Genomic DNA, 24,301 nt, shown 5'->3' on the forward strand with positions numbered 1-24,301 from the left:
AGGATATTTTCGACCTTAAAACGAAGCAAAACACCGATCTCAGAGAACTGATCGATCGAAGGATAGCACAGCCCGATGGTGATGACCACTGACCAGTTACTGTGACGTCAAAAAACGTATTTCCGCGGTGTCTGGTAGAGGGCATACTGTATCGAAGCCAACCTCAAGTTCGCGCGTATGTAGGTTGTCGCATTTTTGACGTCATTATCTGCGTGCGCACCAAATGGCGCGAAAATTAAGGCAGCTTGTTTTTCCACTTCTGATTCAGTTAACGACGGTACGGCATCATTTTTCTTAGGTAATGAAACGCCAAAGTAGTCTTGTTGTTCCTCTATAAGCCAACAATTGAAACTAGTAAACTACATAGTGTAAAGGGATATAACGGAGCAACTATCAGCCAATGTCCTTCATAACGATTCACTTTGGAGGTAAGCTCGAAAATTTGTGAAATTCTCAGTTATCTTCAGTTCCTAAATTTACTACAGAATTTTCTTTTTACTTCCTAAGTAGATGACCAGAAGCTGCTTTTCAACCTTCTCTGTCCGAGTATCATATTGTATGAAAACATCAAACTTCGATGTGGTTGCGAGCAAGAAGGTGAATCCTGAATCAACTGCCATCAAAAATTATTAATCGCCACAAGTTTATAAAATTAAAATCGTTGCTAGTCTTGGAAGATGAGTGTTAATCAAAAGCTCACATATCACAGCACCTGCTTAGCCCCGTAGTTCAGAAAAGTTAAAGTTATCTTTAACATTTCTCTTGTCAGCTGTGGTGGACATCACAGATGAAAACGGCTCGCTAAAATGCATCCATGAACGACCACCGGATCAATTTGCGGCGGAATATCTTCAAGGAAGAGGCAATTATGTGCTTCTCAAAGTTTTGAGTAAGCTTAGCTTTTACAGTAATGTCTTAAACGATTCAGTACATTTGTTAATCCGTCCCCGCCGACGGTTCCATTTCCCGTTTATATTTTATGTGACCAGAATTCGGAAAATTCCACAAAATTCCAGAAAAAAAGGACAACCTCGCGAGCTAGTTCCCAAATCTTCGAAAAAAAAATGTACCGGGAGTTTTTGTTCCATTTGATTTTCAACCATGAATTTTCAGTTGAGTGGTTCGCATTTCGGAAAATATAATTTTCTGATTTTTCGGGAACTTTCCAAGGAAATTTCCATATCATTTTTCTCCTGTTTCGAAAGCTCCGGGGTTTTTGGCTGAATGGAAAGTACCCAGTATTGAGATCTTTGATATGAAACAATTAGTTTCACAACAATTTCATAGTCAAGACTGAAAACGTTACCTCTATCATGAAATGAAATGCTACAAAAAGCTTTCTTGGTACATGTACAACTTGATCAGAAACTAAGCCAAGTCACGCATTTAAATTCCTCATTATTGCTATCCACTCATTCCTTTCAGCCATATTTAAGGGTCTAACAACGTGTTTGGCTTCTCAAATTCATACTTCAAGTAGATGAAAGCGCCACTTTAAACCGGTTTTAAAGTGTTAAACGTCCTTATTGTAGAAAAGATGGACAGCGTAACAGGGACGGAATTCTCAACATTTGAGCCACTGCTGAACAACCTGCCAGAGATATATCCTGATTTAATGTGTAAGTAACTTCGTCTTGCAAAATGGTCATATTTGTCATGTAAGGGGCCTGTAGGGGATTTGCCTATTTTTGTTAATGGGGAAAATAGGATCTGGGTCATTGGCACTGGGAATCACAAGTAAAAATGTTGGAATGTAAATGAAATTTGGGCAAAAAATATACTAGGAAATGGGATTTGTACTCCCCCACTACCCCACTTTAAGGCCCTCTCTCCCACTAACTTTACATTTGGGGTTACCACTCCCTACAATGTTAAAACCAGCAAAATTAGTCTCAGAATTAACCGAAATTAGACTGAAAATAAATTACCTTGCGAATGAAACTACTGCTCAATAGCTTTCATTTCATAAACCTTTCTTTGGTAAAATCTGTTATATTCAAAGTAGATTAAATATAGGACAAGTTTATTACAGTGTTTGTCTAGGAGAGAAACATAATTTGATGTGAAATAATCACTGTAAGAGATAAACTGTCTGTAAACTCAAGATACGGAGCAATCTTACCTGAGAAGTGGTGATAAATTTGCAAGCACACAGTCACATTTTAGGTTTTCCACCCAAATCCAAAGCATCAAAGTTAAACATCTTAAAGTTACTTCCTTTACATAGACTGTTTGTATGACAACTTAATTCTCTGGAACTTCTCTATTTTTGTATATCTGCATTTAAAATAAAATAGTACTTTCATTCCTCAGCAAGAGTCCACAACAATAAAATCAACCCTGATGCTGGTCTCCCATTTCAAAGCTCTAATCAGATGCCTTCTCAAAGAAGCACACCACAATCAAGAACTAAGTCTAGAACAACAAAACCAAGGTCTCCAGCAAACAGGAGTTCTATCACTGGAAGTGCATTACCTATTGTGACCAAGATAAAGAGCTCCGTCAGAGTATCAAAGTAGACTAGCCAGCTCAGTTTTAGAAAAAGAGTGTTTTATTCAAACTAGACTAATACATGTAAATTATAGAATTTGTTTACAAAGGCAAGGTCACTACATGTATACTGCAAAAGATCATAAAAGTAATGTTTCAAAAGAAACTGAGCCTTTTTTCTGCATCTTAAAGCAGATTGTTTTTAAAGAATAGCTTTGATGTATTACCTTTAAACATATGTTCAACTTCTGTCAGCTTACTTTAAGTCTGTTCTTTCATGACACAAGACAACAACTTGAAGCTATCATAATGTTAAAAATCTTCAAATATGTGAGTTACTTGAGTGTCCAGACATACAAAAAAGGGTTTACTTCAACACAAATTTCAAAATATATAAAAACCAAACATCTCAATGCTGAAAGACTATTGAAAATAGGCAAAGACAGTAATATTGTCTCTTAAGAAATGCTTTCTTTACCCATTCAGAGACGCAGTGACAAGAAGTTGTAAGTGTTAGTAAGGCCTATCTCTCCTTCCAATTCTTGGAGACTGAATAGCAACATCAATGAAATCTCCTATTTGAAACTTTTTGGATTCTAGAGTAATAGTATCATCTGTCCCCTTACGTCCTGCTGCAGTTGAACCAATTTCTTTCATTATGAACCCACCACGACGAGCATCTGGAAATACAATGGCAAAGTCAAACACTGTGCCTTTACGTCTTGCATCTGGGTTTACTTCCTTGACTAGACTCATGAGCTCTTTCAGTGTGGCATCCTTCCTACAATGAAACCAAATACAGAAATTGTCTCAGGGCACAGTTTGTGCAAAGCACAGGGTCACTTGACTCCATAAATATTTATGGTGAGGTCAATGGGCACATGTATGCATTGTTTGGCAAAATGAGCAAAAACATTTCGAGACTGAACTTGAGGGATCAGGGGAAATATACAGCTCAATCATTAAGCTACTTCTCTCTAATTCATAGTAATTCCCAGTGCTGATTAATACCTAACTTCCCTTAACAGATTCTCACAAATTCCAGTACATGACTTGTAGGAACGTTGTGAGAGTGTAAGACCTGGTCATATCTGGAAAGCTGTCTTAATGAACAACCAAATACACCGATTCCAGAAAAAAAAACCCAGAAGTCGCACCAAAACGAGGCTTAATAGCCTTCACGGTAAATATTCAAAGCAACATGGTGAACGAAGAAGAAAGGCCAATCTCTGATGATATTCCCGGCGTCAGTGTGAGCGAAGAACAGATTGAAAAATTGACACTCAGCCAATTGAAATTCTGGCTTAAAAGTTGCCGTATAACTCAACAGGGCAAACTAAGGAACTTTTGGACGGGTAAGTTTTCCATTCTTTGAAGCGGTGTAAATATAATATTTTGCAATTATTGTACAGAGGTTTAAACCGAGACACAGAGGCACGGTGTCTGTGATGCCGTAGAGTATTTGTGCTTCAGAGAGCGTGATTACAGTATTGTTTTTTCTGTACCACCAATCAGTAAACTCTGTCCAAAACAGCTGGACGTTGGGGCAAGTTACGAAGAGATGTGTAATTGTTTGCTTTTCAGCACATAAATGACAGCGGTCGTGCTCTTTAATACCGAATTTATGTAATGCAGCATTGGTGGGTAAAATATGGTGTACAATCTTGAACTGAAACATCGAGAGTTGAATATCTTTAGTGGCCTTGAAAGGCATCATGTACGTTTGATGAATTTGCTGGTCGTTCAAATTAGCTCTTCTGATTGTCTCGATCTCTAATATGCGGAAAAACGACCTGTTCTCACCATTTTTATTGCCTACAAGAACTTTGTTCATGGTTGGTTTAGGAAAGAATCTGAATGAAATGAAAATTTTAAAAATTTACGACCCTGACCTGCAGAATAGTTTTACTAAAGCTACAGTAGCTTAAAGTTGCTGTAGTAAACCTGATGAAGGAAGAGCTCAAAAGAACATACAGAAGTAAATTTAAAAATTGTGCCGTATATTGGGAATATTGCAACAAAACACTTAAACAAATTTCCTACAGCTGATTTATTTTTCACTGATGACTTCAGTCTTCTCAGTTAGAGAACATCCAATCTCTCTTCATAAATTAACAATCAGTGTTAGAGAATAAAGAGAAATCATTCAGTTCAAAAGATGCTAATCAGAGTATCAAACAAGACGACAACCTACTCGCCAAGAATGGTATGAGCAAGGGTTTGGCACAGAGACAGCATCATTGCATTACAGGGTAGGACGCAATCACAAAGCTGATTCATCAGTCAAATCACCAATAAAATTATCAATGAAGTGTACTGCAGTGTAACAAAGACTATCAGTCACATGCCATGAAAGTAGTAATGGGCACGTACACTGAAATAATACATCAACAGGGATAGATGAAGGTGCAAGTAACGAAATGCTTTTTTTTTTGTTCACCGGAAAAGGGAAATTTTGGGGGCCTCCCCAGCTGGACTGGTTACAGACCCAAGTAAGATCAGTCTCTATGAAATGATTTAAGCTAGGAATGTCATTGTTGTGGATGGTGAGACCCTGAAAGATTGCCTTATAAAATCAATATGCAAAATGTTTGACACTGGTTTAAAAGTAAACAATGTACTTCAGTCTATGATGTACAATGTACAGCAACTACTCTTTGTTGTGAACAGACTTTGGAATGTCCTGGCTATATATTGGAAGTAACTAAGAATTTTTAATGAGCAAATTGCCTTGGACATAGAATGGTGGAAGGAGATGCTAAAGAATATTGAACAATTTATGATAAATATATTAAATATGAATTGGCTTACCTAATGCTGAGAGATGGCCTTACAAGATGTGATTATTGCTAAAGCCAGAATAAATAATGTACAGTAAAGTTCAAATAAGTTTGGCCAGCATCTAATGTGAGAGAATTCAGCTACTTCTAGTTTTTCTCTGATGCCACCTAAGGAACGTTTCAAGGCTATCTCCGATTTTTTTTCTTAGGTTATTTTTTAGAACATTTTCAATTCGATATCCAATTTTTATGAGAACGCTATTACCTTTTTAAGCTTTTTAATTTTTTAAACATTTCCGCGTATCTTTTAAAGTAGTTAGTTTTTTATAGATATATATTATTTATACATGCTCTTTTTATTTTATGTTATACAGGGCCCCCGTTGATACCAGTCCTGCGACTGAAGGGGTCACCCTGTTTAAATATCGATTATTATTATTATTATTATTATTATTATTATTATTGATAATGAATATTTGAATGAATATTTCAAAATAGTTCAAAACAATTGGGAATCTAAAAGATCATACAATGTAGGAAATTCTCAATGAGGTCAAATTCAATTGTACATTTATGTTATTAGCAAATTATACACCATCTCTACCATGTGTCTTTCTATGTTACACCCTGTGCCTGAAAATAGCACATGAAGCCACATAATGCACAATTTCAGTATGGTGGAAATCACCAAATATTTGATTACCACTGATGAACAATATCATGTACTCTGTTTACATTCACTACCAAATGACAAATTACACATTAGGTGTCAGGAATTATTAGATAACTTTTTTTCTGCTAGTTTAAAAGCAAGTAGCTCATTACCCAGAGTTGATTAACAACTCTACAAAACCTTAGTAGAGTTACACCATCAAATATATGCCATCCATTTATTCTCCTAATAGCCATTTCAGCTTGTATTCTTACATTTGCAGTTCTGGTTCATGGTTGAAAAAAAGTCTTCCTTAGAAAATTGGTAAAATTATTGTCAGTTCTGATTTACTTGGTTGCATATGAGGGATGAAGATTATAACCTTCTTGCTTGCCAGTAAATGCTGTCTATCAAATCCATGAAATTAAGAAAAATTCCTACAAGGCCTTAAAATGTGTTGTCAGACTTTTATATTCTGAGTAAAGTTCACTCTGCTTCTCCAGGTCTCAGGTGTCTGACCTTTTATCTCTCTGCAGTTTATTCTGCACCTTAAGTTTTCAAATTCAGCCTAAAAAACTTCAGGTAAATCATTAATGGGCAGGCTCCCCAACATCAAATACAGGAAATTGGCCCATGCAATAATTTATTTGACACTACTAGTTCTGAAATATTAAACCTAAAAGCCAGATCTTGCTGAAACATTAAGCAAGTAAAAAAGATTCAAAATTCATCAATGGCTGTATTTAAATCACTAATGTGCTTCCACAGTCACCATTGTTTTTGGGAAACTTTCTTTGTTTACCTCAGAGGCATGACGACTGATTAGTTCCTTAGTCGATTGAAGCTGATGGGTATTCACTTCCTCTTTGCCAGACTCAGATGCCTCATATCTTTTCGCTCTACACAGAGATTCTTCATCAACTTTTGTCCAAGGAAAAACCAAGGATACGGCTCCCAGTTTCAATAAGTGTACTCAGTTTAAAATCATTTGGCAAGAAGTGCGTGGAACAAAAACAATTATTTCCTACCGAGGTAAAACAGGCATCTCCCCTTTTCATAAGTATTTCCCACATTTTTATTCTTTGTTTTTCTGGCTTGTCCGAAGGAAACTCAGTCATGGAAATGATAAATCAGGTCGGTTTTTGCTTCGATTATTGGAGTTTGCAGCCACGCGACACTTGTGTCCAACTCTTTTCCTTTTCTTTATCACATTTGCTCCAGAAAAGAAGCTCTAACCTACACACATCCGAATTTTTTCGTTCTTCCCCAACATTTTGTCCGCCATTTTGAAAGCTCAAGGGCTATTAATCCTTGCTTGTATGCAACTTCCGGTTTTTTCTGGAATCGGTGTATTTCCTCAAGGCAAATTGCATGAAAATCAGAGGCAATAATTCAGGTGCTGAGCTTAGGACCTAAAGAGTTTGTTTTGCTACACATTTTTTTGCAAGGGATAATAAACTCACAAATAAAGTTGACCTAAAGCTATTTAAGAGGCCCTGCGCCTAAGAAACGACCGATGATTTCCGGCTAAAAAATAAAATCGGCCGATTTTTATCTCCTAAGTAGAGGTTACTGAATACTATTTAAAAATGAATTTCTTTTGTTTCAGTTTCGCTTTAAACCAAAAATATCGAGCTGCAAACTTTTCCCGTCTGAATAGCAGCAAAATCAGGCCGAAAATAAGGCCCCGCTAAAAACTGTTCAGAAATTACTATTGCAACGCAAAATAATGAGAAAACTACACAGTGTTGAAGAAAAAGGCCTTTTAATGCAATATCATTCGATAAACATCAAAAAACTGCCGAAGCGATTAAAAAATAAAGTTTCAAATATTGCATACTAAATTAGATGGAACGTTGGAGCTGGTTTTAAAATAATTATTTCTCAAAAGTTCAACGCTTTTGAAAGCAGTCACAGTGATGAATCAGACATTGGAGGGATATACATCACGTTTCTGAAAAAACATTTTTCGGCCAAAGTATATTGACCTTGTACAAAGCTTTCAAAGTTACCGCGTTTACCGTTATCCTGCTACTTCGGCACTTCTCTTTTGCCAATACGGCCGTGAATAGCATGTTAAACGCCACTTTAAACCTTGCTAGGCATTCCAAGACCATCCTAAGTAGAAGGATGTAGAATTAAAAGAGAAAGGAAGATGAAAAATACGCAGAAAAAGAAAATAACTCGAAATTACCATCTGCTAACGAAAGTTGAATCTGGAAAATGTCGTCGCGTGACAGCGGCCATTGACGTCATTTGTCTACACAGCGGCGGAATCCAAACGAATGCACAAAGAGGAAAACAATTTTTCCTGGCCAGAAAACGTTTAGTGGAGCAATGTTATGTTATTTTTCACAAATGATGGTCACTCGAAAAGAAAAACTTCCCCAACCGCCACACCGTTTTGGCCGCAGCATGATCTGAGTTATGGGGTCATGACTAGATCCCTAGCCGCTGACCGCCCGAAGGACATTGCAGACTCGTTTTCCCACGCTCTTACGACTTGATGCGACAAATGACGTCAATGGCCGCTGTCACGCGACGACATTTTCCAGATTCAACTTTCGTTAGCAGATGGTAATTTCGAGTTATTTTCTTTTTCTGCGTATTTTTCATCTTCCTTTCTCTTTTAATTCTACGTCCTTCTACTCAGGATGGTCTTGGAATGCCTAGCAAGGTTTAAAGTGACGTTTACCACGCTATCCACGGCCGTATTGGCAAAAGAGAAGTGTTTCGCCGAAGTAGCAGGATAACGGTAAACACGGTAACTTTGAACGCTTTGTATAAGGTCAATATACTTTGGCCGAAAAATGTTTTTTCAGAAACGTGACGTGTATCCCTCCAATGTCTGATTCATCACTGTGACTGCTTTCAAAAGCGTTGAACTTTTGAGAAATAATTATTTTAAAATCAGCTCCAACGCTCCATCCAATTTAGTATGCAATATTTGAAACTTTGTTTTTTAATCGCTTCGGCAGTTTTTTGATGTTTATCAAATGATATTGCATTAAAAGGCCTTTTTCTTCAACACTGTGTAGTTTTCTCATTATTTTGCGTTGCGGTAGTAATTTCCGAACAGTTTTTAGCGGGGCCTTATTTTCGGCCTGATTTTGCTGCTATCAGACGGAAAAAGTTTGCGGCTCGATATATTTGGTTTAAAACGAAATTGAAACAAAAGAAATTCATTGTTAAATAGTATTCGGTAACCTCTACTTAGGAGATAAAAATCGGCCGATTTTATTTTTTAGCCGGAAATCATCGGTCGTTTCTTAGGCGCAGGGCCTCTTAATCGGCAAAGGCTGGTCACACACAAGCTTACAGAGTAACTGTAAAATGAGGCAGCTGAGCGCATGGAATTAAATTATTCTTATCGGCTCTCCAAAGGAGTGAATGCACGAGGTGTAACGTTATGCAAAGCATATGACATACAGTGTAACATTTAGCAATAAAAAGAGCACACCACGACTTACCACGTGTATACCTGGAGTTCATTTGATGGTAAGGCTGTCCTAGAATACTCATCTAACCTGTAATATTCGTAAAATGATTGTTAAATGCACGTAACTTTATATCTAACATTTTTAGAAAAGGAAACCATATTATCTGTAATTGGCTTTTACGAAGGTCAACAGTTTAGCATTTTCAAACATGCAGTAGCAAACCCAGTTGTGTTTAACGAATAAAGAAGCCTAAGCTGTGTATTACACTGTGATAAAACACGAGGGAAATATAGAAAACGAGAGCCGCAGGATAATGTTTTCTACATTTCTCGAGTGTTCTCAAATGTCCGAAGTGTTTTATCACAGTGTAATACATGGCTTAGGCATCTTCATTTGCTTTACTATGTACGAAAAACAATAAAACACGCTTTTTCTATGTTTCATACTCTGATAAAACATGGGTTTTTGACCAATCAGAGCACATGCAGGGTCCTATCTATATTATAAAATAATTTAAAAATTGAACTGCAATTTGGTAAATGAACTTGATCACATCAGAAAACCATGGATCAGGATTTGTTTGTGTTTGATTTCTGAATATATCCTGTTTCGGTTTTAAAACCAAACTAAAGAGAAAAACAGTCACGCTATTAATTCACTTAATCAAAAATTTGAATATCATCATCCTGCAGTTGAAACCCCAAGAGAAATAAAACAGCATCTCCGTGGTAATGAATGACTTCTCATAATTTGTCAAAAATTTAACATGCACTGAGAAGTTTAAGGGGAGCTGATTTGGAGAAAAAGGGTACACGTGGAACAGGTCTGTCATTTGGCTAATGATATGAGGTTAGATACGTGTATGTAGCTTGAGCAAGCTGACTTGAAACTTAAGCTTACCGGTGATGTCGACCTTGATTACAAAACACTCTAAGAAGCAACGGACAAGTCTAAAAAGAATATAAGCTTATGTTATAAAGAATTCTGTATAACACAATCGACAATGTCTATTATGAGAATCGTCACTAAAGTATTATGAAGATTTCATTAACTTCCATCTCTCGATCTTTGATTTACACAAAAGCTTCCTCCAGCTTCTGTAAAAGCTGTGATTACGGTACATTTAGAGTTCCAATCTCTCGAGACCAGAAATTCAAAGAAACCATGTAAATTAAAATATGTACCTTCTCTCTGTCAATTGTAACCTTTTGATCGTTTGCTTCTCGTTCTTTCACTCGCTCTCTCTCTCTGGACCGATTTCTTACAGCTCTTGAAGGAGAAGATCCTCGACCCCTCGTGTCCGCCATGTTGGTTCTTTCGCGTACCTTAGTGGCCTCGCCTAAAATATGACTACCCCAAGTGCAGGATGGGTAAAATGATATGTGCCGCTGGGCCTTCGCAGGATGTACAGGGCAACTGGGAGAGGGTGATAGACAACCTGTTGAATTGGAGAAACTGCGTGTGCAGCAGATGTTTCCAAACACTTTGAAAGCAAATCAAAGTGTTGAAGGTTTCTAAGAGTGAATAATTAATTAGACTACGAGCAGACCCTCCGGTAATTCAAAGTCCGTCGAGCGTGATGCGAAAGAAAGCGCGAGAGGAAAGATGGCCGCGTTCTTTCTGCGCTTTTAAACATTCAAGACCGTGTTTGACCACATTTCCAAACACCGTGAAGAAAGCTGAAAATACGACGCGTAGCAGAGTATTTATGACAAACTTCGAGGTGTTTAGAAATGTGGTCAGACACGGTCTGGCGTGTTTGATATATCTTCTCAATCGAAACTAAAACTGAGGAGAAAACGCAGAGAAAAATCGTATAACCTACGCTAATTCACATCAGACACGGTCGTGATTTCTTTTGCTTAAGCTTGATGAATTACTAATGAGTTCGAGAAGGTCTGAAAGAAAAGAGGAGATGATAAATAAAGTTATTGTTGTTGTTGATCTCGCAAACATGTAGTGTTTGATTTTCTGTAATGGAAATTTCCGATGTCCAGTAAGAACAAAAATTACGACTCGACTTTTGAATATTTTTTCAGCAAGGATAAAAGAACATTTTGCTTTCTAATACCAAGTCGTCTACGCTGATCACTAACAGTGCTGCAGAACGGCTAGTGTGAATTACGCGTGAGGGAACTTTAGGGGCAGAGTACGGAGGGCCCTTCAACCCTCCTGACCCATTTCCTCTGATCTCGCCCTTCTTTGCGCCACTCCTCAACTGGGTGCAGACGTCTACTTTCTTCTTTCACGCGTGAAAGGGAATAGTAGACGTGTACAGGCGGGCTACTTCTCAACTAGAAAACCTGAAGCAGACTAGTGCTGTTCACGTTTCATGACTAAACGATTTCCCCGCAGAGAAAGTGGTTCAATTCACCGGAAACCACCTAAAACGGCATTGAATCACTTTTCTGGCTGTAGAAATAAGAATCAAGTTCATTGTTATACGAGGCTCATTTTTTACGTGCGCTTGCGTGATTCTCTAGGGAATTACATAACTAAGTATTCAATATGTAACTGCGATATTGGCAGTTTTCAGTTTTTAGACAAACCGTTGTCATGGAAAGTTACTGTTTTTTTGTCTCAACCATCAGTTATTGCGGATTTTTGGATTATCGAACTGGATTAGGATCATGCAGTATGGGTGCCCTACAGATTTTAAGCTTTGGTGTCGTTGGATGATTTTGTATTTAGATTGTTTTGTAACTACTTTATTTTCACTGAGTTGAATCACAATGATAATTATTGTGCATTCTACTGCGGTCTTTTATTTGGATCTATTTGCAACTTAGCGTTCAGCTACACTGGGTTTTGAAGATAATAATACGAAGTTACAAAAGAAGTGGAAGGTGACGTTTAGTTAGTTACCATGCTTGACTTTTTATTCATTCTTAATTTGTGGTTGTGGCAAGTATCAGAAGATCGAATTGTACAAGATCCCATATGTACAGTTGCACCTTGTTTACATCTTCTTTCGAGACGACCTGATTACAACTGGATTCATTTTCACTGAATCCAAACCACGGGGAGAGTAGTAGCGCGATCCGTTTGATCCACGGCTAAGTGCGTCAAGTGTATAGTTGTTGAAATTAGGCAATAGGGCGACGAAAGGGACAGCCTGAGAACGCAGACGTATTTCCAGCTGTCGCTCGTCTCCGCCGAGGATAATTCTCAGGCTACGAACTGAGGGACGACGACGACGTCAAGTAATCGCGGAGGGTCTGGAACGAGGACGTCGTTTCCGGCGAAAAATTCAATTAACGAAACAATCAAAACACATACACCATAGACAATACTTATACTATTTTTACCTCCTAATTGTAACAGTTCAAAAACATAAACTCATTTATGTTCAAAAAATCGCATTTTGTTTTAAAATACCCCAACAGGGGGCACACACTCTTGTTGAATAGGAAGAGAGTAAATAAAGGAATGAAAAGAACGAATAGTTAACCTTTGCCTGTTGTTATTTTCTACGGGACCTTACAGGGAAAATCGCTACCTACAAGTCCCGCGTAACACTGTAGTGCTAAACTCGTACCTAGGACATTTCGCGCTCTGCAAATTTTTTTTTTGGTTTACATATAGTCAACGTTATATGTAAACCAAAAAAAAAAAATTTGCAGAGCGCGAAATGGCCTAAGTACGAGTTTAGCACTACTGTGTTACAAAGAACTTGTAGGTAGCGGTGTTCCCTGTAAGGTCGCGTAAGTAATAACAAGAGGAGACAAAGGCTAACTATTCGTTCTCTTCATTCCTTTATTTACGCTCTTCCTATTCAACAAGATTGTGTGCTCCCTGTGATATCACAAGAACGTCGGTGCTCCAAATTCTTGAACTGCATGACAACTAAGTAAGCTAAAAACTGTTCCTCAGAGTTCTTCCCGAGTCTTTTCATCAGCGGTTTTTTTAATTGGCTCAATATCATAATCGTCAGCAGCACCACCGTTGTCATCTTCTTCATATAGTTCTTCATCGTTCTCACTAATGTAGTCTATTGCTTTTTCTACCAAGTCGTATAGTCTGTAGTATTCATTACTAAGGGCGTTCATGGTTGTCTGGAGTAAATAAGAACAAGTTGAATTAAATTAACCATCAAATAGTTGAATGAGTGAACTACTTCTGTTTGGAAATACCGTATCGTGCAATTGTTAGCATGTTTTGTATTTTACATTATTTTCTACATGATGGGTTTGATATTTGTTAAGACTTTCAAGGGCCTATTTACGTTTCTTTCGTTTCGTCATGTTCTTAATTCGTTTTGTTTAGCGGCTACCATCCGCACAGTTCTTAAAAAAATATAAGCCTATTTACCTGTGGAGCGCAAAATTCCTCAAAGATACCTGAAAAAGTTTATTTTAAACAACTGAAACTCCCTTCCCCCAATGTATTCTCGGAATCTTATGGCAGATCACACACTAGCCGATTTTGTAACCGCATTTCATATTCTGTGCGCCGATCAGGTAATACTTCCCATTTATCCTGTCCGACCCCGCAAAATGCAATCTCCCAGCTGATTAGTCCTTTCTTTATAGTTTGTACTTACATCGTCTGCATTTTCTAGTTTTTCAAGGTCACCAGAAGAGAAGGATCTGTCCCCATCCATGTCCATTAATTTAAATAACTAGAACGAAAGATTAATTATTAAGGGATCAGTTAGGAAAAGAGAGGATGACATTTACTACGTTACTCTGGCGGTCTTGAACTCAAAATCAAACCAAAAATATAATTTCATCCATTACTATCAGTTGCGTCGAATATTTTAACTTGTACTGTGCGGACGCCTTAAGTTTTGACACATTGTTACAATGGTTACAACAAAATGGACCAGTGATTTTTTGAAAAAGCACATCTACATGTTACCTTTTTCGTTGTTGATTTCATCTCCTCTGTCCACTCGATTTCTTTGCTGTTGCCAAAACTGGGATCCTAAGAAGTACGGTCATGAAACACGCCAAAATAGGCAAGGATCAGTATAGAATAACGCCAAAACACCAGTTGGCCTTTATTCCGCATCTGGTGTTCGATGCAGATAGCCTGAAGTGTCTAGGAGAATTGTTTCCATCCCTTTCCCGGGAAATGCTTCTCTATCGCAGCTACTCCTAATATATTTACTATTTTTCCCAAACAATTTACCAGTCTGCCCAAAATACCTGCTTCAAACAGCGCTGGTAATGCGATGGTAAAGTAGCTTCTCACCAGCTTTGACCCCTATCTTGAATCCCTTCCTCGAGTTTATTTTTTTTTGTTGCCTTCTGATCGTATCTGCTAGTGTTGTTAAGTTTTAGTTTGCTTTATTTCGAGCTAGAACAAAGCACAAAGTATTTTAGCGGTACCTTTTTCAATTTTTTCACAAATTGCTTGAAGGAAATTTCGTCCCTTTTTCCAAGAAAGTACTGTAAATGAGTCCTGCAATAGAACAAAATTGCACCTCACTTATTCATTATCCAAACAAAGAAATAGAAAGAGCCAGTCACTTTACTAACTTGGGATATCTAATTGGCAGTTTATGCATTTAAACTGTGGTTAATGGGTTCTCTGCTCCACATCAAAAGCATTCTGGCTTGTAGCTAGTTCTGCCGGGTCTACAATAAATAATTGTTTTTATATAAATGGAAACTCTTATGACAAAGTTCCCAGTGGTTTTCCACTCCTGTTTACATGTGATCATGGCATGCTGGGCCCCACCCCAACTCTCTGCCAGTCTCCAATAAGTCAGTAAAATTTCTGACCCTGTCTCAGCCTAAGTTGTTCTCTTCTTTTAATGATGTTTAACTGTTTCCAGATCCTTGACACGCAAGTTTATATGTTTTTACTTACAGCACGGTAATTTCCGATTGTTCGAGGTCGTTGTCAAGTGAGGTAAAGGTAACCTTGTCTAAAGTTTGATTTGGTTCGACTCCGTCACAGTCCTCAGGAACAAACTCTGGTGTGTACTTCCACCATAGATTCACTGCTATGTTGCGATCATATGAGCGAACTTGGTGAAACCTGAACAGTGAGGAAAAAAGATTCTTACATGCACTAAACTAATCGGATAAAAGCTGTAATATAAGGCTTAAAGCTGTAGGGAAAACACAAACGCCATACATGGGTAGACAAAACTGCGAGAGGAAAGTCAAGAAAGCGAATCGCTAGAACTTCGATCGATGCAACGAATTCTGGCATTTAATGGACAAATGCTGACTAATTTAGTACAAGCAAAATCAGTATCTCATTATAAATTTCATCGGAAAAGGTAAGCTCACACCCATCCTACCCAGCACATCTAGATGTCACTGAGCAAATAAGTTTCTTGTTGATATCTGAAGGCGGATATGATCATTATTACATTGGATTGTAGGTTGAAGAGTTTTTGGTCATTTAACTGCAGTTAAAAGTAGGACGAATTAAAAAAAAACATGTTCAAAAATGTTCCAATGTTGTTGATTATAGTGGTCAATACGCTAGCTTAACCTAGCTAGTTCATAAGCATGCCACTTAAACTGAAAGAAACAAATATCAAATAATCATAATGAGGTGCGAGGCAGACCAGTTGGCTATTTGCAAGCATGATACCGAGAAACAACTCCAGCGGTAATAGCGGGACTTGACCCCGCGATCTCCGGATTTCAAGTCCAGCGCCCTAACTACTCTTTCGCGCGGCCTCCCTGAACACAGTGGATACAGAGCTATTTTTTCAAACAATCAGGAGTGAAACCGCAATAACGAGTTTTTCCGCGCTTAGCGCTAGCTGCATATTATATATATATATATATATCGCGCTCTGATTGGTTTATCGATTAATCTATTTGCCGTTGTTTTGACTGGCAAGCTGTCATTGCTATAGTAAAACCACTGTGAGACCAGGCTCTTTCGTCACTTACCAACGATGTGGAATATACAAACAGTCTCCCGCTTGCATAGTTACATTGTAATACTCGACATTAATGAGACCGGGATACTTCACAAAGTCAACTCTGAAGAAATAAATAAAACGTTCTTAACATTATTTTAACTCTGAGAAGGTGTTAGGTCCTAGTAAAACTTGAGATGGGATAGAAACATAATATCAATATGAAACCATCTGGTTGCCGATGAAATAAGTGCTGTATTTCATGAAGTCTTGACCGCAAGATGAGCTGCGAAAGGACTTTGTAAAAAAGGAAAAAAAATCAGGATAGTGTGGCGTAACTGTTTGTATCTTCCTTCTTGGGCAACGGAGGCTTGAGGAGTTTTATAGTCCTGTTGTACTTTGTAGCCCTGTCATAGCAGTCACGCTTTTCTAAGGTATATTACTATTTATGCCCGAGGAGACCTACTCCTCAGTCTTTTTTGAAATTTTCTAACCACAGGCATCTTTGCCCACTCATTTTACCCACTGGAGCTTCCATATCGGCCACACACCTTACACCACTCTGTATGACGTTTCGCGTGCTTTCTAACCGTAAACGGTTATCCTCGTTTCTAGGGCTGCTCCTCTTGCTGCGAAAGAAAGACCCTAGCAACAAGATTGCTAAAGGTTTCTCATAGGTTTTAAGAAAGGATGAACATCCTCTTTTGTTGGTATGTTATGCTAAGTGTGGACCTTTGAAATAGCTCTGTGATTATAGATTATTATAATTCTGTAATTTCAGGATTGTCATGCAAACTGCACCATACCTGTCCACGTCCACACCAGAGTATCGTCCAGACGGGAAATCAATGGGCACCTAACAACAAGTGAACTTTACATCAGTGATTGATATTGAAAGTAATCCGTTGTGGTCGTTATCGTGTAGAATAACAGTTTTGCTTCCTTCTCTCTATCGGTTTATTCGTTTAAAGCCCGACGGAAAGAGATCAGAGAGTAGGTTTACTTAATTGCCCACTTTCAGACTACAGTGGCAACAACTAACTGCATCTTTACAGCCTGAAAACAAATCAACAAGCCGGAAAATACCCAGAGGAGCGGCACATGCCTATGTACAGAACTGATACAGGGAAGTCTGATTAACTGTAACATACCACGTGTTTGTACTTGTGATAATCAATGAATAAAAGCTCTTTGGTTCCAGCAAACAGACAGTTGATGTTTTCCAGTCCGTCATCCTGATGCAGAACAGACTTGGTCCCTCCACTGCTAAACCACACTATCTAGATCGTCATAATTGAACAAAAATGGATTTCAGTCGCAGTGAGTTACTAAAACTTGTATAGTGTGTATTATCTGTATCGGTGTTAGATGGCTCATTGGACCATCTTTTATCTCTGGCTTCTATAGTATGAGGCATCAATGACTATTGCTTCTTCCCTTGGAGAAAGTGCTAGTTCATCACACAGTTGATAGAGGGGAATGGTAATTAAGTCCGACAAATTTCTTTGTTGCATTTTTTTGTTGGCTTGTTTGGCCTTGACCGTGCACAAAACACAACAGTTGTTTACACTGAGGAACTAACCAATGGATAATTAACGTTTTGGCGGTTACGTAATTTATGCATAGAGTATGAGCGCAAAACAAAAGATTGTGCACGATCGCGGACCTTCCATATAAATCTTGGCATATGTGTTTGATCCTTTGATGTTTGCCGGACTTCATCATCTTTCCCCTCTATTAACTATATCCATAACAATTTTTTTGCCACCGAGCATTTTATCAGGCTGTCTATTCATACCTCGGGGAGGAGTGGGGGTTATACCATAGGTGTGCAGTGTCTTCCTAACGGAACGCAGTACAACGACTACAGGAAAGGGGCTTGAGGGGCGTTTACAAGGACAAGCATGCTAGCTATACTCAGCTACTGAAGAGAGCCAAGTTGCCAACTCTAGCGAACAGGCGTTTACAAGACATCTGTATTCTCATGTATAAAGTTAAACATAGACTATGTCCTAATAGCATCTGTAACATTTTTAACGAGCATATTTCTGCATACAACCTGAGACAATCAGATCTTTTTACTCCTAGATACAACACTGTTACTTATGGAAAGCACTCTCTGCGTTATGTAGGACTCAAATTATGGGGCAAACTGTCTATGGCTGACAGATCAGCCAAGACACTGCAGGTTTTTACAAACTATATTCGCAAAACGGATATGACTCGCTTAATGGACACCGGCTGTAAGGGCTGCATCCTATGCTGCACATAATGCCCTTCAAGTCACTTATTTTTTTTTATTGTATTAATATTAGTATTAGTATAGTTTTTTAGCAGTGTCCCCTAATTAGTATGGTGTATTATAACCAGGCTACAAGGTTTTTGACACTTTAATAAAGTTCTCACTCACTCACTCACTCACTCACTCACTCACTCACTCACTCACTCACACAACACGATGATCCCAGCAGCCTTCAAGTCAGTTCCGGACCGCTCGCTCCGAAGTCTAACACTAGTAGGTCACCACGAACCTGACAACAATTAAATGGATAACGAACAAAAAGAAGTTTTTTTACTCACTGCATCACTCAGCATGTCACTTTCTGTAATATCTCGGCATAAGAGTGGCGCAGGAAGAACAACATCGCTCCTTGATCATAAACAGAAAATGAAAAATATGCCTGCGATTATAAATAGTTTTTAGTAGGAGCTCGTTTTGACGTTCCCCTAAAAATTCGTTCGCTTTCAACAATTTGCATTGTCACTTCCTCTGAGTTTTCAACAACTGATCAAAAGGCAGATCGCGTGAGGTGATTCTAAAGCTCAATAAGTGTAAAACGTCACTTTCCCCTACGGAGCTCGGTGAAAGACGAAACCAGTAATAAATGTTTACTTCATTCAGTTTTGTCAGTTATTCGCCATTTTAGAGATACCGGCTGAGCTTTGTCAAAGCAAATTTCTCATGGGTGAGATGATTGGGGAAGATCGTATCCATGGAAACATGCAAGGTACAAGATACTGACTTGAGTTTCATAGTTTCGAGCGAAGTTCACAAACAGATGATTGTTTGGTAATGTGTTTTTGCCTTGACGGGCTTGTCCTGGAAACAACACATTTTATTTAACACTGGATCAAAAGTTTTCACTGGCTTAGCCATCATGGTATGGGAGCAATTATATCGTGCTCTACATATATGGAAAGCGTACGTGCAATTTTTTGGCTTTATTTATTTGTATTTTATTTTAGTTTTCTATATATTGGGGGCTTTTTTAACAAAACATTTATTCCATTCGCGCTTGTTCGATATGAGATTGGTCATACCCAACGCGCGCTCGTGGAATCGCTTGTCTGGGGACTGGGACCAAGCACCAGGAATATCGAAGATCAACTACAAATACTGATGTATTGAAGAACTGATATAGCGGCACTGACTTAGCGGTTATTACTCTGTTTACACTTAAACGTTTCAAAGCCCCTTGAAGAGAAACAACTGAGTCACCTCGTCAATTTGTCGTTGGAACAGGATTCCATCTTACATGTAACACATGACTATGCAACACTTGTAACTCGATATGGCAGTTAAAAGTTTGAACTTAAAAGAATATTGCCGTGAACTTACCTCATAAACTCAGGCACAGAGCTCACCATATAAATATCCTTTTCCTTGTAGCTTTTCACAAATTCACTGAATAAAATATCCTTGTCTGGTGTGGTTCGTTCTTCTTTCTTTCTCTGCTCCGCCTGAATTGTTGCCTCGCTCGACTCGGGACGGGACAAGAAGTATTCGTCGGTCCACTTTTGGAAAGCTGGTGAAATTTTGGCTGCATTTTGAATCAGAACTGGTTTGCTTGGGACCACGTACGTTTTAAAGAACGTTTTGGGGTCAGGATAACTTTGGATTACTTCTAGAGAATGTTTCACGTTCTTTGAACCAAGTGGTTCCAGATGACCGGGCACTGAAGCGCCATCTTGGGCTCTGTCAACGCCAGGTTCTTGATTTTGAGTTGCTCTCGCCAGCTGTAGACATAAGAATGTTACAAAAATGCTGTAGAGTAAAGAGGCACGAAGCTTCATGACTACGCCGAAGAGTCTAAATAACAATATCATAGAAAGAGGATATTCAAAATAAGGAAGAAATCAAATTGTGTGCACTAGTAAATTTGAATGTTAAGTGGAATTTTTGATGACATGACGTGATTAAAGTCACGAAAAGTTATCATGATGGAGTCAGGCAAAAAGCTAATGCACAAAAAACGCGAGAAAGACAAAGGAAGATTAAGCACGAAAATGAATTTTGATTAAAATATTTTACAAGAATTCTTAAAATTTTTTACAATTCTGTGGAAGTTTGGATTAAAATGGCACACACCGATACAACCAAGATATAGGCATGATGTTGGTGTAGCATATTGGACGGCGTGTTTCAAGAGAAGGACAATAATATCCTGTATTTTGTTCACAACATTGGAATAGTAATGCCAATACGTCATGCCTCCGGTTTTGAAGGGGTTTTGAAATAAAAGGCCAATTCTAGCCGTGAGAAAAAGAAAGAGATCAACTGGAACTAAAACAGCAGCAAAAATGTCTTGCATATATTTGCAGCATGTTGCTAATCGGTGAATGTTTCCGAGACAAAATAAGTAATTTCGTGTGTTTAATAAACGAAATTGATTATATGTAAACAGTGCAATAGATGTGTTTCAGCGGACCTGTTTTGAAATTCTGAGGATCGATTCGCTGAGCGAGTTACCCTTGGAAAACAGCCAAGCATGGCAAAAGCTGACACAGCAAGAGAAATTCTCAATGAAGTCTGAAAACTTTCTATTCATAATGTGAAGAACAAAGCGTAAAGTGGCCTCTTTTTACACATTCCGTCTAGCGTGATGCGCGAGGGATCACGACAGAAAAGAAACAAAAAAAGGTTTGACTGTATTGTGAACACTGATTTAAGGTGTTATGACAGTGTTAAAGTAAATAGGATGGTTTATTTTTCGAAATGCTTTTACCAAAGAACTATGTCGGACAAACAAACTATCACACCCAGTACGGACCAAGGTTATTCTTTTTATGCGGATTGCTATTTTATTGTATTTGTTTGACAACTATCCCATTCAATGTCCAGCTTTACTATTTTTTTTATCGCTTATTGAATATTCTCATCTCATGTAGTTATTCGACAGACACGCCTTGCCAAGTCTTATGTTTTTAGCTGAATTTTAAAATATGAAAAAGTTAAACAACAAGGTTGCTTCCTCAAATCCAAAATATGACTTGATTTAAACATACTCTGCGTCAAGATAATTACAGTAATAATATAAGAGGCAATACCGTAAATCCTCGAATTAGCGCCTCCCCTCAAATAAGCGCCCCTCCCATCGGTCAAAATTTAAAATAAGAGCCTCCCCTTGAATGAGCGCCCCCTCCCCTCCCCCTGGTTTATGAAAGAGTGCTGAGACAACAAAGGATGTATAGTTTTGGTCGTGTTCAATCACTACCAAGAGATTATCGACTCATTCAAGCGCTGCACATTGATCGTCGCAACGGATGGTAGTGAAGATCTGCTGATTCATTGCCTAAAGCCCAACCAACCTTGTGCAGCAGGCCTAGAACGGCTAAAGGGGTTATACTACGTAGTTCTTCAATAGAAACAGGATCCTTCCGAGACTTCTGACTTCTGACACATGCATATATTACAAAAAAATCCGATCATATCTGACCACGATTTGGAAATATCAAATAAGCGCGCCCCCTCCTCCATTAAGCGCCTCCCTCGAAAAAGCGCTCCGAGTCTTCTTCTAAATTTGAATTCGAGGTTTTACGGTACGGTATTTGTGTTCAAGATATAAAATACCAATATTTTCCGCACTCTTGGCGGGTCATCCATACTGTAAATCTGCCAATCAGAAACTCGAAACGATTCTTCAGAGCCCACCCATCGATGCTGCTAGTTTCGTTTAATTACATGCCAGCGCATGTGTAAATTGCGCAGACAATTTAAAACGAAAACACTGGAATTGTTCGATATCAGGGCAAATGCTCGGTTAAGAAAACATGCCCAATTCTGGCTAGTAAGAAATGTATTAGTTACGCGTCATTCGATCAAAGTATGGATAATTGTGGTTTTGTTGGTGGTGTGTCGATGTGTATCTTCTTTGATTGTCGCAGCGAACCACGAGGACTTGCAACAAGTAAATTTTAAGTCTAAAGTAAGAAACAGCTTGGATTCCGTCGATCGTTCCATCTTTTCGTTACTCTACATACATCGCTTATTTCTTGTTGGAGCTAAAAATACCTGACGCGGAATTAAGTTACACTTTTCCGCATTTTTCTTTAGCGTACTTCGTATTAAGCAATCGATTTATTTAAACCTTATTAGTTTTTCTCGAAGAACTATTTAAAGATATCCAGGGAGGCACCCAAACTGGACTTACTTTCTGCAAGAAATTCGAATCCCAGGGTATCGTCAAGAGAACACTGTCGAGCTTCTTGTTTCCTTACTCGAGTAACTTACAAAACAAGGCTCTGTTTACGAGTTTACGCGATTTTTGCTAGAAAAAATGTAGATTTTTCCACTTTACAGAAAGCTCGTCGAGTTATTGGCATCGTGACCCGTGATGCACCGTGATCATATCATTCCTCTTAATAACAACAAAAAAAAAAACGCGTTTGCTTAAGCACGCGGTTACGCGCGGGATTGTGCGCGGTTTGAATGACAACTGATATGACCCTTGTAGTTTGCGCTCTAATCGTGGTTGCATACATGAATGGGTAATAAAAAATTATTGGATGAGGTTTTTGTGATATCCGGAATAATCAAGGTCGAGGTACGTGTTATCAGCCGAATCTCTTAATTGTTTCATTATATCTTGTTTTAAGGAAAATAACGACAAACATTGTTCTTGGAAATCATGCATTGCGCGCGCAGCCTACAGATTATTCACTAATCTGCTAGCAGATTAGTGAATAATCTGTAGGTTGCGCTCTTTCTCGGAATTAAACTGTAGGCTTTTAGCCAATGAGAAGACAGATGGTGACTACAATGTATAATAAAGAAAGTAAATACTTAGGTTAGTGATCAACTAAGCTAATACGTGCTGTATGCAGCAGAGAACTCGTTCTCTGACTTGATTTATCTCTGCTGCTGTGTTTTTGCATGGTTAATAGAGGGGAATGGTTATGAAGCCTGGCAAACATCAGCGGAGCAAGATTTATGTTGCACAACCGTGCACAATCTTTTGTTTTGCGCTCATACACTACACGTAAACTACGAAACCGAAAGGTTGCTACTGATTATTTTCTCAGTAAGAGGTAAAAACCTATTGTGTTTTGGGCACGGTCAAGGCCAAAAGAGAGAACAAAAACATACAACAAAGAACTTTACAGGGTTTCATAATCATTCCCCACATTAACTATGGTTTTTGTTTTCGTTTTAAGCTTACTTAATTTAACTTAATTTATTTTTTGTGAAATTAGTTTTTGGGTCCCATTCAAGCATTTGAGTTAATTATCACAATAAAACGTTGAAGTTGAAAACAAATTGAAACATAATCTTTCTTGGCATGTAGATTAGATTAACCAATGAAAAATTCCGGCCAACTAATGCCACTGGCTACATTCATGCAGACTTTAGATTGTTTTTATGTGATTTACGTGAATACTCTTTCAAAAGTCACACTGTGCTGTACCATTTTTGGAATTCAGTGAACCTGTACAGCACCGTGCCTTTCACACGATTTTACCTTGCGACCGTTGCCAAGCCCACTTCTTGAGCTTCTTTTCGAACGGAACGCGAAAGAACAAGAGAAAGAAAAAATGGTTGTAGTTCAGAATTTGATTGTGCTGGGAACAATTTAAGGGTGTCACGACAGGAACAATTTACTGTGCGACTACTTTAACTAGGCCCCCGACAAAATTTACTACAAATTCAATGATTAAAAATCGTGGAGGTTAACAACAGTTTTCCAACAAATTATCCGAAATGACCACAAATCTGTTGCTTTTGTAATGTACAGCTTGATTTCTTGGATAATTTCTTGGAAAACTATTGTTGACCTCGATAATTTTTATTCGTTAGATTTGTGGAAAATTGTCGGGCGGCTTTGGTTGG

General features: G+C 38.3%; 3 protein-coding genes across 3 annotated transcripts; 1 reads left to right on the forward strand and 2 right to left on the reverse strand.

Annotated features, from left to right (window-relative positions):
* The first annotated feature begins 400 nt into the window (after nucleotides 1-400).
* LOC145481624 (uncharacterized) lies at nucleotides 401-2,523 on the forward strand. Its single transcript, XM_081460137.1, has 5 exons — nucleotides 401-428; nucleotides 511-597; nucleotides 770-889; nucleotides 1,533-1,623; nucleotides 2,318-2,523. The coding sequence occupies exons 1-5, from the start codon at nucleotides 401-403 to the stop codon at nucleotides 2,517-2,519; spliced, it is 528 nt and encodes a 175-aa protein (XP_081316263.1). The 3' UTR covers nucleotides 2,520-2,523.
* A 10-nt stretch (nucleotides 2,524-2,533) lies between these two features.
* Nucleotides 2,534-10,687, reverse strand: LOC145481623 (histone deacetylase complex subunit SAP18-like). The gene is made up of 4 exons (XM_081460136.1): nucleotides 10,547-10,687; nucleotides 10,263-10,312; nucleotides 9,393-9,449; nucleotides 2,534-3,271 (listed from the first exon to the last, which is right to left on the reverse strand). The coding sequence occupies exons 1-4, from the start codon at nucleotides 10,667-10,669 to the stop codon at nucleotides 3,004-3,006; spliced, it is 498 nt and encodes a 165-aa protein (XP_081316262.1). The 5' UTR covers nucleotides 10,670-10,687; the 3' UTR covers nucleotides 2,534-3,003.
* A 1,953-nt stretch (nucleotides 10,688-12,640) lies between these two features.
* LOC145481634 (tRNA wybutosine-synthesizing protein 5-like) lies at nucleotides 12,641-20,376 on the reverse strand. Its single transcript, XM_081460150.1, has 10 exons — nucleotides 19,814-20,376; nucleotides 18,775-18,844; nucleotides 17,346-17,474; nucleotides 17,001-17,050; nucleotides 16,226-16,318; nucleotides 15,180-15,350; nucleotides 14,696-14,768; nucleotides 14,223-14,288; nucleotides 13,906-13,983; nucleotides 12,641-13,417 (listed from the first exon to the last, which is right to left on the reverse strand). The coding sequence occupies exons 1-10, from the start codon at nucleotides 20,299-20,301 to the stop codon at nucleotides 13,232-13,234; spliced, it is 1,404 nt and encodes a 467-aa protein (XP_081316276.1). The 5' UTR covers nucleotides 20,302-20,376; the 3' UTR covers nucleotides 12,641-13,231.
* Between the last annotated feature and the right edge of the window lie 3,925 nt (nucleotides 20,377-24,301).

This window comes from Orbicella franksi, chromosome 3, assembly GCF_964199315.1.
Source record: "Orbicella franksi chromosome 3, jaOrbFran1.1, whole genome shotgun sequence".
Lineage (NCBI taxonomy): Eukaryota > Metazoa > Cnidaria > Anthozoa > Scleractinia > Merulinidae > Orbicella > Orbicella franksi.